Source organism: Chiloscyllium punctatum, chromosome 24, assembly GCF_047496795.1.
Source record: "Chiloscyllium punctatum isolate Juve2018m chromosome 24, sChiPun1.3, whole genome shotgun sequence".
Classification (NCBI taxonomy): Eukaryota; Metazoa; Chordata; class Chondrichthyes; order Orectolobiformes; family Hemiscylliidae; genus Chiloscyllium; species Chiloscyllium punctatum.
Genome location: NC_092762.1, coordinates 57,494,375 through 57,510,003, shown reverse-complemented (window position 1 = coordinate 57,510,003; position 15,629 = coordinate 57,494,375). Strand labels below are relative to the sequence as shown.

Here is a 15,629-nt window from a genome sequence, read left to right as displayed (position 1 = left end):
TATTTCTATCTCGGACACCAGGGCAGGTGGTGTTTCTATCTGAGACACCAGGACAGATGGTGTTTCTATCTCAGACACCAGGGCAGGTGGTGTTTCTATCTGAGATGCCAGGGCAGGTGGTGTTTCTATCTCAGACACCAGGGCAGGTGGTGTTTCTATCTCAGACACCAGGGCACTTGGTGTTTCTCTCTCAGACACCAGGGCAGGTGGTGTTTCTATCTGAGACACCAGGACAGGTGGTGTATCTATCTGAGACACCAGGGCAGGTGGTGTTTCTATCTGAGACACCAGGACTGGTGGTGTTTCTATCTGAGACACCAGGGCAAGTGGTGTTTCTATCTCAGACACCAGGGCAGGCGGTGTTTCTGTCTCAGACACCAGGGCAGGTGGTGTTTCTATCTGAGACACCAGGGCACTTGGTGTTTCTCTCTCAGACACCAGGGCAGGTGGTGTTTCTATCTGAGACACCAGGACAGGTGGTGTTTCTATCTCAGACACCAGGGCACTTGGTGTTTCTCTCTCAGACACCAGTGCAAGTGGTGTTTCTATCTCAGACACCAGGGCAGGTGGTGTTTCTGTCTGAGATACCAGGGCAAGTGATGTTTCTATCTCAGACACCAGGGCAGGTTGTGTTTCTATCTCAGACACGAGGACAGGTGGTGTTTCTATCTCAGACACGAGGACAGGTGGTGTTTCTATCTCAGACACCAGGGCACATGGTGTTTCTATTTCAGACACTAGGGCAAGTGGTGTTTCAGTCTCAGACAACAGGGCAAGTTTTGTTTCTATCTCAGACACTAGGACAGGTGGTGTTTCTATCTCGGACACGTGGACCGGTGGTGTTTCTGTCTCAAGACACCAGGGCAGGTGGTGTTTCTATCTCAGACACCAGGACAGGTGGTTTTTCCATCTCGGACACCAGGACAGGTGGTCTTTCTGTCTCAGACACCAGGCCAAGTGGTGTTTCTCTCTCAGACACCAGGCCAAGTGGTGTTTCTATCTCAGACACCAGGACAGGTGGTGTTTGTATCTGAGACACCAGGGCAGGTGGTGTTTCTATCTCAGACCCCAGGGCAGGTGGTGTTTCTATCTGAGACACCAGGGCAGGTGGTGTTTCTATCTCAGACACCAGGGCACTTGGTGTTTCTCTCACAGACACCAGGACAGGTGGTGTTTCCATCTTGGACACCACGACAGGTGGTGTTTCTATCTCGGACACCTGGACAAGTGGTGTTTCTATCTCAGACACCAGGACAGATGGTGTTTCTATCTCAGACACCAGGGCACATGGTGTTTCTATCTGAGACACCAGGACAGGTGTTGTTTCTATCTCAGACACCAGGACGGGTGGAGTTTCTATCTCAGACACCAGTGCAGGTGGTGTTTCTATCTCAGACACCAGGACAGGTGGTGTTTCTATCTCAGACACCAGGACAGGTGGTGTTTCTATCTCAGACACCAGGGCAGGTGGTGTTTCTATCTCAGACACCAGTGCAGGTGGTGTTTCTATCTCAGACACCAGGACAGGTGGAGTTTCTATCTCAGACACCAGTGCAGGTGGTGTTTCTATCTCAGACACCAGGACAGGTGGTGTTTCTATCTCAGACACCAGGACAGGTGGTGTTTTTATCTCAGACACCAGGGCAGGTGGTGTTTCTGTCTGAGACACCAGGACAGGTGGTGTTTCTATCTCAGACACCAGGGCAGGTGGTGTTTCTATCTCAGACACCAGTGCAGGTGGTGTTTCTATCTCAGACACCAGGACAGGTGGAGTTTCTATCTCAGACACCAGGACAGGTGGCGTTTCTATCTCAGACATTAGGACAGGTGGTGTTTCTATCTCAGACATTAGGACAGGTGGTGTTTCTGTTCCTGACACCAGGACAATTAATGGGCACCACCAGTGATGGAGACTTGTGATTTGCGTCAATCAGACCTGAATCCGCATATTTTCTCATTCTCATTCTGTATGAGAAGTCTGTGGAATTGTTCATTATTTGAGATTGTTGATGATCTGTGGCCGTGTACTTGATGAACTTTTCCAGTTGTCCTGATGCAGAAGCATATGAAATCAGCCAAAGTGAGCTCACCAATGGGATTTTCATCAACTTCCTGAAAAGGCGTTTATTGGAGGATGAAAAAATCACGGTCCTGCTGGATAAAGTTGCAGAAGGTGAGTCTGAATTTACACAAAGTTTAAATCACCCAGTAATTAGGACAAAGTTCAGCCAGATACTGAGCCACACCGAGCAGGATATGTTTAAATAGGTTGTCAGTTCACTCCCTCCTCACCACCCTGCAGACTCCCAAAGTTCCTCCATTGCTTTTACTATTATGTTTAATTGTCCTTCATGATCACACTGTACTTATCCAGATTGTTATATCTCACCTCCCGGTTGGCCTGGGTCAGACAATCTGTCTGTCTGTTATTCTGATACTGGATGTTGTGCCCATTATTGGTGTTTGTTTGGGAGGGAATAATAAACATTACTGACCTTATTTTCCAATTGGATTTTGAATTAGATTTGACCTATCCACGCAAAAAGGAAAGGGTTTTTGAGGATTCACGAGGTGATTCTGGAGTGTCCCTGTGGACACTGATGTAGTGAAGGAGAAGCAGTTTCTTCCAGAATTGTGGTATCCATGCCGTCCTCCACAAGTGCCCTCCTGTGCCCGGGTACAGTTTTACACATACAGGCTCTGTGTCTTGTTCAAATGATTGATATTAATTTGGAGTGCACTTATAGAACCTAGAACAATGCAGCACAGTACAGGCCCTTCAGCCCCCGATTTGTGCAGACCTTTTATCCTACTCTAAGATCAAACTAAGCTAAATACCCTACATTGTACTATCATCTGTGTGCCTGTCCAAGAGTCGCTTAACTGTCCCTAATGTCTCTGACTCTACTACCACCGCTGGCAGTGAATTCCTTGCACCCACACACTGTGTAAAGAACCGACCTCTGACATCTCAACTCAACCTTCCTCCAATCACCTTAAAATTATGCTCCCCTGTGATAGCCATTTTTACCCTAGTTTCTAACTATTCACTGTATCTATGCCTCTCATGGTCTTGTAAACCTCTATCAAGTCACTTCTCATCCTTCTTCACTTGGGGCTTGCTTCCTGCTGCTTATACTTCAGCAGCAGGTGTGGTCCATTTAAATATTCAGCAGAGCTTTTGTGTTTTGAATCTTTAAACTAGTAAATGATTTTTTTCTTCCAAAATCAAGTTTATTAAAAAATCATATTACTACTCTTCCCATTTTAATAGGAAGTGCCCATGACATGCCTTTTCCCTGTCTTTGCAGCAATGCTGCTTTATTTGGGAAGCTTCACTGTTTCACTTACTCTGGTTAACCTGCCCACCTCATCCTCTGTTTCCCCATTACAATATCTTTAAGGTTGAATTTCTCATCTGTTTTGAGTCTCTATAAGTAATGTCAGTTGCTACCTCTCTGCATGAGGATTTGAGTAAAATAAAAGCACATTACTGGAGATGCTGGAGGTGTGAAATTAGAACAGAAAGTGCGGGAGACACTGAGAAGGTCTGGCAGTATCCTGCATTATCTTCTTTCGTGCCCCCCAGCCTAGACTTCAAGCCTACATCTTCATGATCCAAAGAGAAAGCTCTTTCTCCAGGGTGAGACGGTGGCTCGGTGGTAAGCACTGCCACCTCACAGTGCCAGGGACCTGGGTTCAATTCCCACCTGTGTGGAGTTTGCACATTCTCCCTGTGTCTGTATGGGTTTCTTCTGGTTGCCTCCCACAATCATAAAGATGTACAGGTCTGGGTGGGTTACTCTTCAGAGGGTCGGTGTGGACTTGTTGGGCCGAAAGGCCTGTTTCCACACTGTAGGAAATCTAATCTACTCTTGCCATCAGTTTCTACTTGAAATAATTCCCATTCTGCTCATTTTCATATAATCCTGTATTTCTCTGGTAATTTAAAACAAAGAACTAAAGATCTGAAAGAAAAACAAATTGCTGGAGAAACTCAGTAGATCTGGTAACATCTGTGGAGAGAAAGAAGAGTTGACTTTGGAAATTGAGTGATCTTCTTTCTCTTCACTGATGCTTCCAGACGTCCTGAGTTTCTCCAGCAATTGCTGTTTTTGTTCCTCTGGTAATTGTTCAGTTTAACTTCAATTTACACTCATTCCCCTCAAATATTGATAATTTTCTCCCCTACTTTAAACAAGACATGTTTCCTCATTTTGGTTTTTCTTTTGTTTTTATTGATTTTATCTTCTACATCCTAGTCTTGAAACTGATTTTCTTGGTGTGATATAACAGAACACATGCAGAAGTTTAGTGCCCCTCAGTGCAAAATGACTCACTTGAGAGGATAGATCAGGTAACTTTCATCAAAAGCTGAGAAAACTTGTAGACAGACTAAAGGTAATGGTCACAGAGACCTGGTCTTATGTATGAATGAGAGATTACTGTGTTTAGCATTTACTGAACGTTCTTATGTAAGTCCCAAATGACATCCTAACTGATGTTTCTCTTTTCTTGACCTATATGCAGCATTTGGCATCATGACTCTCTTCTAGTATCCCTCCACCATATTATGTCAGTATTCAAGATGAGATTAGATAGGTACTGTTAGATAGTAGCTAGGAGACAATAAAGAGGATGATGAACTCTTGAGAGCAGAGTGGAAAATTTGATTCAAATTGTCTGGCCGCAGAAAAAGCAAAATCTAACACAGTACCATTAGACCAATGACCTTTACCTGCTTTGGAACTTTTGTGTATGTATTTAGAAAACCATAAAAAATTTACAGTATAGGAAGAGACCATTCGGCCCATCATTTTATGCTAGGTGAAAGAGAGCCATTCAGCTAATTCCACTTTCTACCTTGTGCAGAGCATTGTAGGTTACAGCATTTCAAGTGCATACCTAAGTACTTTTAAATGTGACGAGTGTTTTGGCCTCACCCTACCTAACAAGCAATGAATTCCTGACCCCATTTCCTGATGGAGTAAAAAAACTTCTCAAATCCCCTCTAATCCTTCTATCAATTACTTTAAACCTATGTGCAATAATAAACAGTACTTCCTATTCACTGTATCTGTTTACCTCATAGTTTTTTACTTCCCAATTAATCGCTTTTCCTCTGTGTGATTTCAGATATGGGGAAGTGTGAACTTACAAAGGGGAGACAAGCATTGGAGATCCGCAGCAGTCTGTCAGAGAGACGGTCATTGAGAGATCTTATTAAACCACCCAAACATCAGGACGCATATTCAGCGAGGAACCTGCAGTGGGCCAAAGCTCATGGTATGAAAGAGTGTTTACTCCTGTTAATGCTCCATTTTGTGTTGCATGTGCTTCTGTACACAGGATACAATCGATGAGTAAATAACTACACAATCAATGGGTCAGATCCAAGCTCAATGTCCTGCCAATCAAGAATGGCCATAGTCAGTTAATTAATTACAGGCATTGGAGGCTCCATGAACATTCCTATCCTCACTTGTGGTCTAATCCAGCAAGGCTGAGAATTTTACAGCTATCTTCAGCCAGTAGTGCTGAGTGGGTGATCTATCCCAGTCTCCCTCCAGATGTCTCCAGCGACAAAGACACCTATTTGACCTATTTTTCTAATCAACCTTTTGGGAGAAGTTATTACACACCTCTGGAGCATGTGGGACTAGAACCTGGACTTCCCGGTCCAGGGGTTGGGACACTACCACTGCTCCACAAAAAAGCCCTTAAGACACCTAGTTGACTTGAAATTAAATGTCATCCAGCTGCAGTAAGATGACTGGCCAAAGTTTGTGAGAAGATTTGTAGCTCGGGTGCTCGTTGTTGTGGTTCTGTTCGCCGAGCTGGGAATTTGTGTTGCAGACGTTTCGTCCCCTGTCTAGGTGACATCCTCAGTGCTTGGGAGCCTCCTGTGAAGCGCTTCTGTGATGTATCCTCCGGCATTTATAGTGGAGGAGGAAACATCACAGAAGCGCTTCACAGGAGGCTCCCAAGCACTGAGGATGTCACCTAGACAGGGGACGAAACGTCTGCAACACAAATTCCCAGCTCGGCGAACAGAACCACAACAAGCACTAAGAACATTTCAGCTGTTTTGCTCTCGACCTGTGCTCCAGATATTGCTGCACCTCCAGCCATCCTGTATCAGCACTACTGTAGCTCTAGTATCGACCTGACAATGTGGGACATTGCTCAGGTATGTCCATTGCCCAGCAGGACAAATCCAGTTACTGCCCCACAAACCTACTCTTAAACATCTTCAGAATAATGGAAGGTGTTGTTGACAGTACTATCAAGAAGCATTTATTCCCCAATATCCTGTCCTCAGATGCTCAGTTTGGGAAAGGTGAAGAGTTGGATGTATGTGATGTCATTACAATAAGTCTCAATGCCAAAGGGAGATATCAAGGGGTGAGGTTGAGGATTTAGGAGAAATAATGTCATCTAAATGAGATCAGAATGTTCATTATGCTATCGTTCTGCTCTTTCCAGCTCTTCCTGAGAGCAGGTATGTGCATTTTGAATGTGGAGTCACAGTTCGTCTGGGATTTGCAGCTGAATTTTCAAACATTATGATTATTTATACCAGAATAGAGCAAACTCAGAAGGACATCACTAAATGTGAAGCTCGATTGGCTGATTTTTCAGAGGTAAGGAACTTTACAGGACACTCCACAGCACTGTTTTATGAGGTCATTCACAATGCAATTACTCTTTTAGTGTGAAATGATTTTGTTTCTTACTGATGAGCCAATAATAATGTAAATGTGACCTAAATCTAACACTAGGTTCTGACCTGGTATTAGAATGAAGCAGAGTCAGACTCGAGTAGCAGGGAGTCTTGTTCCATTTTTCTTCAGTTAGTTTAGCCTTTCAAAATCAGGAGAAAGTGAAGACTGCAGATGCTGGAGACCAGAGTTGAAAAATGTGTTGCTGGAAAAACACAGCAGGCCAGGCAGCATCCGAGGAGCAGGAAAATTGACGTTTCGGGCATAAGCCCTTCTTCAGGAATGAGGCTGGTGTGCCAAGTGGGCTGAGATAAAAGGTAGGGGGGAGGGAATTTGGGAAAGGTGAAGAGCTAAAATCAAAGACCGCAATTTCCCCTCCGACATGGTCGATGATGCTCTCCACCGCATCTCTTCCACTTCCCACACCTCCGCTCTTGAACCCCGCCCCTCCAATCGCCACCAGGACAGAACCCCACTGGACCTCACCTTCCACCCCACCAACCTTCAGATACATCCTTTCATCCTCCGTCATTTCCGTCACCTCCAAACAGACCCCACCACCGGGGATATATTTCCCTACCCACCCCTATCAGCATTCCGGAGAGACCACTCCCTCCGTGACTCCCTCGTCAGATCCACACCCCCCACCAACCCAACCTCCACTCCCGGCACCCGGAGGTGCAAAACTTGCGTCCACACCTCCCCCCTCACCTCCCTCCAAGGCCCCAATGGATCCTTCCGTATCCGTCGCAAACTCACCTGCACCTCCACACACATCATTTACTGCATCCGCTGCACCCGATGTGGCCTCCTCTACGTTGGGGAGACAGGCCGCCTACTTGCGGAACATTTCAGGGACACCCGCACCAACCAAACCAACTGCCCCATGGCTGAACACTTTAATTCCCCCTCCCACTCTGCCAAGGACATGCAAGTTCTTGGCCTCATCCATCGCCAGACCCTGACCACACGACGGCTGGAGGAAGAGTGCCTCACCTTCCACCTAGGAACCCTCCAACCACATGGGATGAATGTAGATTTCTCCAGCTTCCTCATTTCCCCTCCCCCCACCTTATCTCAGTCCCAACTCCTGGATTCAGCACCGCCCTCTTGACCTGCAATCTTTTTCCCGACCTTTCCGCCCCCACCCCCTCTCCGGCCTATCACCCTCACCCTCACCTCCTTCCACCTATCGTATTCCCAGCACCCCTCCCCCAAATTGCCTCCCCCCCTACCTTTTATCTCAGCCCGCTTGGCACACCAGCCTCATTCCTGAAGAAGGGCTTATGCCCAAAACGTCAATTCTCCTGCTCCTCGGATGCTGCCTGGCCTGCTGTGTTTTCCCAGCACCTTTCAAACCCAGTGCAAGCTCCAAGATTAGCACTGGAACAAAACTTTGCATTGATGCTGAACTTGTGGATTGTAAGTACAACATGGACGGGGTGCATCCAGGGTCAGTAGACAATGATCCCTTTTCACATTATACTTGTGTCTTTGAAGTTTGGGGGCTTCAGTTCTGTGGAAGGAATTAAGAGGCAGCTCAAATCAAATATTTTGTTGTTGGTTATGGGTGATTTGGAGAATGGACGTTACTCCAATATTGGTGAGGAGGTAGGTTTCCATACCCAGAATGATCATGTCGTATTCACAGTTTGTGACAACTTATGCATCCAACTTTCAGGTGTGCACAATTACTATAATAATTATTTAGAGGTGACCTTTACCTCTTTTTACCTTGGTGCTACTGAGAGATGAACCAGAGTACAGAGGGACTAAAGACAATTACCAGTCTGAAAATTTGCCCTCAGTCCCTGTCTTTTTTAGGAAGCTTGTACTTTCCTCATTCTCCCAGGATCCTAACAGGTACATAGTTCCTGGCTGCACAGATAACCACGTTCAGGGTTGATCCATAGTCTATGCTGAGGTAGCTGCTCCGTTGGAGCAGACTGAGATTATTGTTGATTTCAATGCTTTTGGATTAGACAGAGAAAATATGTGACTGAGTTTCTGCCCCTCTTTGCTATCCATTGATCCCATTGACAGTAAAATATAGTGCCTGAGGTCCTGAGGATTAGCCATGAAGTAACAGAGTTACAGATTAACTGTACCTCAGTAAAAGAGTCAGCACTGTCAGAAGAATGATGGGAGTAAAATGCAATAAATAGCAAATCTGAAATGTTGCCATTTCTATGTTTTGATGCTACATTAATGGGATGATCCCATTTAAAGGCAAAGTGCTGTTGCTCTAAATGATTTTCCTTTTGAACTATTTGAATTGTAGGACTTGGACGTAGATCTCAAACACACAAACAAAGAATGCCCTGAGGAAACAGGCAGCATCCTCTTCACCATCAAGAACTTTGACTATCCAGATAAGTGCCTGTACACCAGGCTGAGTAGCCTGCAGAAACTAAGGGTAAGCAATCACTCCATTGTCGCTTTCTAAACAGCCAATGTACATTTATATAACATCAGCAAGGCCCATTGTATTGTATTGCACGTTATCTTGTCTCAATGAACAAAGCAGCATTGATACAGAGTCGCAATAGAAAGAAAGAATGACAGGCCTGACTCACTAAGTTGTTTCGGTTTGGGGAATGTACGGGAGGAGGATGGAAATATTGCTTTGCAGGACACTCCTGTGTCCTATGGTATATTTAATGTACCTTGAAACAGCTGACAGAATATCAGTTTAATATCTCATCCAAATGATTAGTGCCCTGTATAGTTTTAGTAAGACCTCCCCATTTTCATATTTCTCCCTTTGAAATAAAGACCAACATTCTATTTGCCTTCCCCATTATCCACACAACTTGGATGCTAACTTTTTGTGATTCACACACCAGGACACCAAATCCCTCTGTGCTGCATCTGTCTGTTGTCTTTACATATTTAATTAAGCCCTCTTTCAGTAATGCCAGGCTAGACTGCACTTTATATTCTTGAGTGGGTCGTGAACCCATGACTTCCTGCCTCAAGACTGCCATCAATGGGGCCAAGCTGATACATTAGCTAACCATAAAACCAATAATTTTGCAGCCCGCTGCCCACTATTGACTCAATAAGTAAATGCATCAGTGCGGTATGGACGAAGAAAGTCCCAGTTTAGTCAAGTGATTAATTGAATTAAATTAGATTTATTGTCACATGTACTTATGAGTACAGTGAAAAGTTTGCAGGTCACCACATAAGGCACCGTCTTATGTACAAAGGTATAAAGGTCCAGAATCTTAGATACAAAGCATGAAAATAAGGAAAATAAAGTTTAAAAAAAGTTAAACATTACAATCCTTCTTACTATAAGGTAGAAAAACAAAGGAACACTATTACCAGTTCAACATCACAGTCCATTAGATAGAAGAAGAAAGGTGCAGGCCTCAGGAAAACATAAATTGATTGGTCCGTTGGACAAAGTGGTAAATAAAGCTCAATCAAAAGAGACTGTAAGGCCTAGTCGCTGAAGTAGGCCTTTTGGCCCATCAAGTCTGCTCCACCATTTAGTTAGATTGTGGCTGATCTGATAATCCTCAACTCTACTTTCCTACCTTATCCCCATAATGCTTAATTTCCTTACTGGTTAAATACTGCCTACAACAGCCTTGAGAATACTTAATGACCCAGCCCCTATAGTCCTCAGTGATGAAGGATTCCACAGATTCATTACCCTCTAAGAGAAAAAAAATCCTCCTCATCTCTGTCTGAAATCAGTGAGGAGACCTTTCAAAACACTCACCACTGCTGCACCCCCCCCGTCTCAACTCCGACCCAAGAATCTTGTATATTTCGGTAAGGTCATTCTTCTAAAGTCCAATGAGTATAAGCCTAATAAACTCAACTTTTCCTCATAAGAAAATCCCACCAAAACTGAAATCAACCCAGTAAACCTTAGCACTGCCTCCAATGCTAGTATATCTTTCCATACATAAGGGAACCAAAATGTTCATAGTATCCCAGGTGTAGTATGACTAGTGCCCTGTATAGTAAGACCTCACTATTTTCATATTTCTCCCTTTGCAATAAGGGCCAACAGTATATTTATCTTGCCTATTATCCACTGAACTTGGATGCTAACTTCTTGTGATTCATAAACTAGGACCCCAAATTCCTCTGTGCTGCAGCTGTCTGTTGTCGTTACACTTTTAAATAATATTCAACTCTTCTTTTCTTCCTGCCAAAATACTTAACCTCACATTTCCACATATTATAATTTACCTGTCAAGATTTTGTCCAATCACTTAATTTGTCTGTATCCTTCTGTCGAGTCTGCGTCATCCTCACCTCTTGTCTTTATGTCTATTTATGTGTTGTCAACAAACGTAGCAATAGTACATTCACTTCCCTCATCCAAGTACATCATATATTTTGCAAACAATTGTGGCCCTGGAACTAACCTCTGTGGCATTCCATCAGTTACAGGATGTCATTCTGAAATTGTTTCCTTTATCCTAACTCTCTATCACCTTTTAGTTAACCAATCCTCTAGCAATGCTAATATGCTACCTCCAACACCATGGGCTCTTATCTTGTTAAGTAGCCTAATTTGCATTATCTTATTGAATGCCTTTTGGAAATCCAAATATAATGCATCTATTGATTCCCCCTTATCAATCCTGATTGTCATCTTCTCAAAGGTCGATAATAAATTTATGTGGCATGATTTCCCCTTCATAAAGGTATTAGGACAGATTAAAAGAAATAGTTAAGAAGGCATACAAGGTACTTTAACTTATTAGCCAAGTCATAGAACATAAGAACAGGGATGTTTGCGAGGTTTAAAGTGTTTGTTCGGTCACAGCTAAAGTACAGCTCACTGTTTGGATCACAGAAGGATGTGCTTGTACTGGAGGAGATATATGAGGACATTATCAGAGCTGGAGAACTTTAGCCATGAGGAAGAGTAGAAAGGCTGGGCATGTTTTCTGTTTGGAGAGAGGAGGCTGAGGAGATTAATTTAATTTGATTGAGGTGTCTAAAATTATGAGGGGCCTGGATGGAATAAAAGGACTCCTCTTTGGATCCAAACAGAGTAGAACAGAATGCATTCGAAATGGTGAAAATTCTGAAAGCAATGAAAGCCCCAAAAAACTTAGGGTCCATACATTCAAGTTATTAAAATGTTTGGGCAGGTACAAAGACGAATCAAAAATTCTGAGGAAGTGCTGGGCTTTACATCTAGAGTCCTTAGAAAACAAGAGCTTAGAAATCATAGCTGCGCAGAGTTCTGGCTAGACCACACCTGAAGTAATATTCAAATCTGGTCACCTCAATTTAGGAAGGACATGTTGATCTTGACTGGACTGCAGCATAAATTTACGAGAATGGTGCCAAGGGTTAATTTATGGTGAGAGATTACAAAAACTAAGGTTATATTCACTGAAGGCTTAGCAGTATGTATTCTCAGATGTCAAAAGAGAAAATGCTGGAAAATCTCAGCAGGTCTGACAGCATCTGTAAGGAGAGAAAAGAGCTGACATTTTGAATCTAACTGACCCTTAATCAAAGCTTAAAAAAGGGAGAAATAGGGAGGTATTTATACGAGGCTGAGAGAAGGTGAGTCATGGCTCCAGAAGCAAAGGTAGCAATAAAGAGGTGATAATGACAGTGCATAGAGAGATTATCGGGAGATTAGGAGCTGTGAATGACCAAGGCTGAAGCCAGTGCTATGTGACAAAATATGGGGGGGGGGGGGGGGAGGGGGGAGGAGAGCAGATAGGTGAAGTAGAGGCAAAATGGAAAACAGGGGAGGAAGGTAGCAATGGGGGAAGAGGAGAGGAAAAAGGTAATGAGAGAGTGGGGTGCAAGAGAAGAAGAGACAATCAAGAAATAAGAGGTACAGAACAGTGAAAAATATATTTAAAAAAGATAAATAAATAAAATAAATGAAATAAAATTACAGAGCAGAATGAAAACAGAGGGGTCGAGATGGGATAATCATCTGAAGTTGATGAATTCAACGTTAAGACCGGCAGGCTGTAACGTGTCTAGTCGGAAGATGAGATGCTGTTCCTCCAGTTTGTGTTGAGCTTCACTGGAACATTGCAGCAGGCCAAGGACAGACATGTGGGCATGGGAGCAGGATTGTGTGTGGAAGTGGCAAGCCACGGGAAGGTCTGGGACCTGACTGTGTACAGACCAAAGGTGCTCAGCAAAGCGATCACACAATATTTTCAGATGTTTTGGGGAACTGATAGGGTTGATAGAGAAAAAATATTTCCTTCGGCTGGGGAGTCATGGATCAGAAACTTAAAAGTCAGAAGTGGACCTTTCTGGAATGAAATCAGGAGCCAGTAATCATGCAAAGGTTGGAGTTCTCTGTAGTTGGGAGATGATGCTAATTTTAAAATTGAGTGTGATAGACTTTTATTCAAAAAATATGAATTGCTATGGATATAGGGCAAAATGGCGTTAAATCACAGATCAGCCATAATCTGATTTAAAGGCAGAACAAGCTCAGCCTGCTCCTGTTTCTCTGTATGTGGGCAATGACCCTGTCAGACTGGTTAGCCCAGTGACATTCACCATCTAGGCACACAGTGTTAATGGCAACTTGAATACATATTGAGGGCGAGATTGAGTCCTGACAAGACACAGGGGCAAGCAAGTCAGAGTAAACTAGGGACAAAATCATATAAATTAATAACTTTCTGAATTTTACTTCCCTGTTGTTTAGAAAGAGCTGAGCTTTTCCATCTGCCTTCAATATCAGTATAAAGAGATGGAGGATTCCATAGAGGAGAAGAAAGTAGTCAGTATTGGAAAACCTCTTGTGTCTAAACTCAACCTGCATGGATCAGAGCATCAGAATGAATACATCTCAATTTACGGATCATTGCAAAGCTCAGCAAGTGAACCTTCACAGCTGTTAATCCATGACTCATACCTCACTCACTCCCTGTTACCATCCTCTCTACATTCCTGCAATAGTTTAAATGACCTTGAGGATTACAGTAGTTTATATCGCTACAGGAAGAAATCCACCCGGGCGCAGCAGAACCAGAGCCGACTGTCAGCGGAAGCTACTGGGCTGATGACCAAAGAGACCATTGAGGAGATCACTGCTCAATTTAAATCTCTGAATTCCTTGCACTGATCTTGTTGACACACAAGCATCAAGAGGAACAATATTGAAGAACTTTGTACCAGTTTATTAAAGAAAGACTTTAACACATTAATTAGTGAGGGCAAGAGACTGATTGTAGAACTCAAAGACAATGAATACAAACATTTGTTTTCTTGTGAGACGGTATACTATGTACTTAGTATTTTGCCATTTCCAGTTTTAACCAGTCTTTCTGACAATGAACCTGTAGGTGTCCTGTTATTTTCTTTCCTCAGGACAGGACAGCAATGCTTCATACCTGTCGGATATAAAGGGAAGGATAGTCCTATTACTATCAATGGCATTGTTGAGTAATCCTAACAGAACACCAACAAGCACTGCTTGAATCCAGCACATGACTCACAGATTCAAATGTCAGTCAAGACCAAGACAAATACCTCAGCCAATGAAAAAGAAAATGATCTGCAACTTCTGTACCCTTTGAGGGATTTTATATGTGTCCTTTTCATCTCTTAGGTCTAATAGTTTCCTTGATTTCATTCTAAAGTGTGTTGACTTTAAGGGACTAGTTCTGCTTTTGCTGCCCCAACTATTTACTATACTACTGAGTCTGTCACATTTAATAGATTTAATCTGCAGCTCACACTGATTTAGCTGATCTCTGCCAGTGCAGTGTTGGGGCAGCACAGTTGATCTTTGAGCCCTGATTTAGGAAAAACTGAAATCAGTTAGAGTTTTTACTCACAATCAATATCAATCAAGAGATCTTGGTCGAAAGGATATGTCTGTGGACGGTAAATGAGTATAGGTTTGGACTGTATTATAATTCAGCGTACAATTCAATAACCTTCCTGCACTCTCTATCCGGGCTATCACATAGAGGATAATAATTTTAAGTGGTTGGGTGGTTATGCCAGTGGAACCTGTACTTGGGGACTCTAATCTCCAAGACCAGGAGGGAAGGGCATAGTTGGACCAAGATGGTATGGAGGCAAGGTCTAATGAGGAAAGGCTGAGGGATTTGAAGCTGTTTTTCATTAGAGAGAAGAAGGTTAAGAGGTGACTTAGTAGAGATATACAAGATGATCAGAGGATTAGATATGATGGACAGTGAGAGCCTTTTTCCTTGGATGGTGATGGCTAGCATGAGGGGATTTAGCTTTAAATTGAGGGGTGATAGATATAGGACAGATGTCAGAGGTAGGTCCTTTACTCAGAGAGTGGTAAGGGTGTGGAATGCCTTGCCTGCAACAGTAGTGGACTCACCAACTTTAAGGGCATTTAAATGGTCATTGGATAAATAGATGGATGATAATAGAATTATGTAGGTTAGGTGGGCTTTAGATTAGATTCACAGGTTGGTGAAACATCGAGGGCCGAAGGGCCTGTACTGCACTATAATGTTCTGTGTTCTATGATCAGAAGAGTGGACAGAATATTCTCTTGTAACCCAGTGTACCATTGGACTCAAGTTGTGATGGTTACTGAGTATAACATTTACTTTCAAATAGTCTTGATCTGAATGTGCAGCAATTCTGATATTGTGGAGTTTTTGTATTGTGTGTAAGGACCATTTGCCAAAACAAATAATTGAAATAGAATTAATTAAAAATACTTGTGTTTTTCATTCAAATTCCATGATATTCTAATTCTGTAATATAACATTTTCTGAAATAATCTGACCGTACGGGGTTGGTGATGATTCGCCACAGCAGATTTGCTGCCAATGATTAGCCACTGCCGGTTCGTCACCAGCGTTTCTCCACTGGGGTCGTTTGACCTCTGGAGACTATTCGCCGCTGGAAATATATATATGTACTGATTGTTTTCCCTCCCACCTGTACTTT

At 43.2% G+C, this 15,629-nt stretch overlaps 2 protein-coding genes across 3 annotated transcripts in view; both read left to right on the top strand.

Moving 5' to 3' along the window:
- The window catches only part of LOC140494568 (mucosa-associated lymphoid tissue lymphoma translocation protein 1-like), a 50,358-nt gene extending 34,998 nt beyond the window's left edge, over positions 1-15,360 (top strand). For both annotated transcript variants that reach the window (XM_072593894.1, XM_072593893.1), the window contains exons 13-17: positions 2,046-2,173; positions 5,137-5,286; positions 6,487-6,644; positions 9,004-9,138; positions 13,393-15,360. In XM_072593894.1, the coding sequence (XP_072449995.1) occupies positions 2,046-2,173; positions 5,137-5,286; positions 6,487-6,644; positions 9,004-9,138; positions 13,393-13,812 (991 nt within the window). In that variant the 3' untranslated portion in view covers positions 13,813-15,360. The remainder of the gene's footprint in view (positions 1-2,045; positions 2,174-5,136; positions 5,287-6,486; positions 6,645-9,003; positions 9,139-13,392) is intronic.
- LOC140494569 (uncharacterized) lies at positions 57-1,920 on the top strand. The gene is made up of 2 exons (XM_072593895.1): positions 57-566; positions 1,048-1,920. The coding sequence occupies exons 1-2, from the start codon at positions 57-59 to the stop codon at positions 1,918-1,920; spliced, it is 1,383 nt and encodes a 460-aa protein (XP_072449996.1).
- Positions 15,361-15,629: the final 269 nt, after the last annotated feature.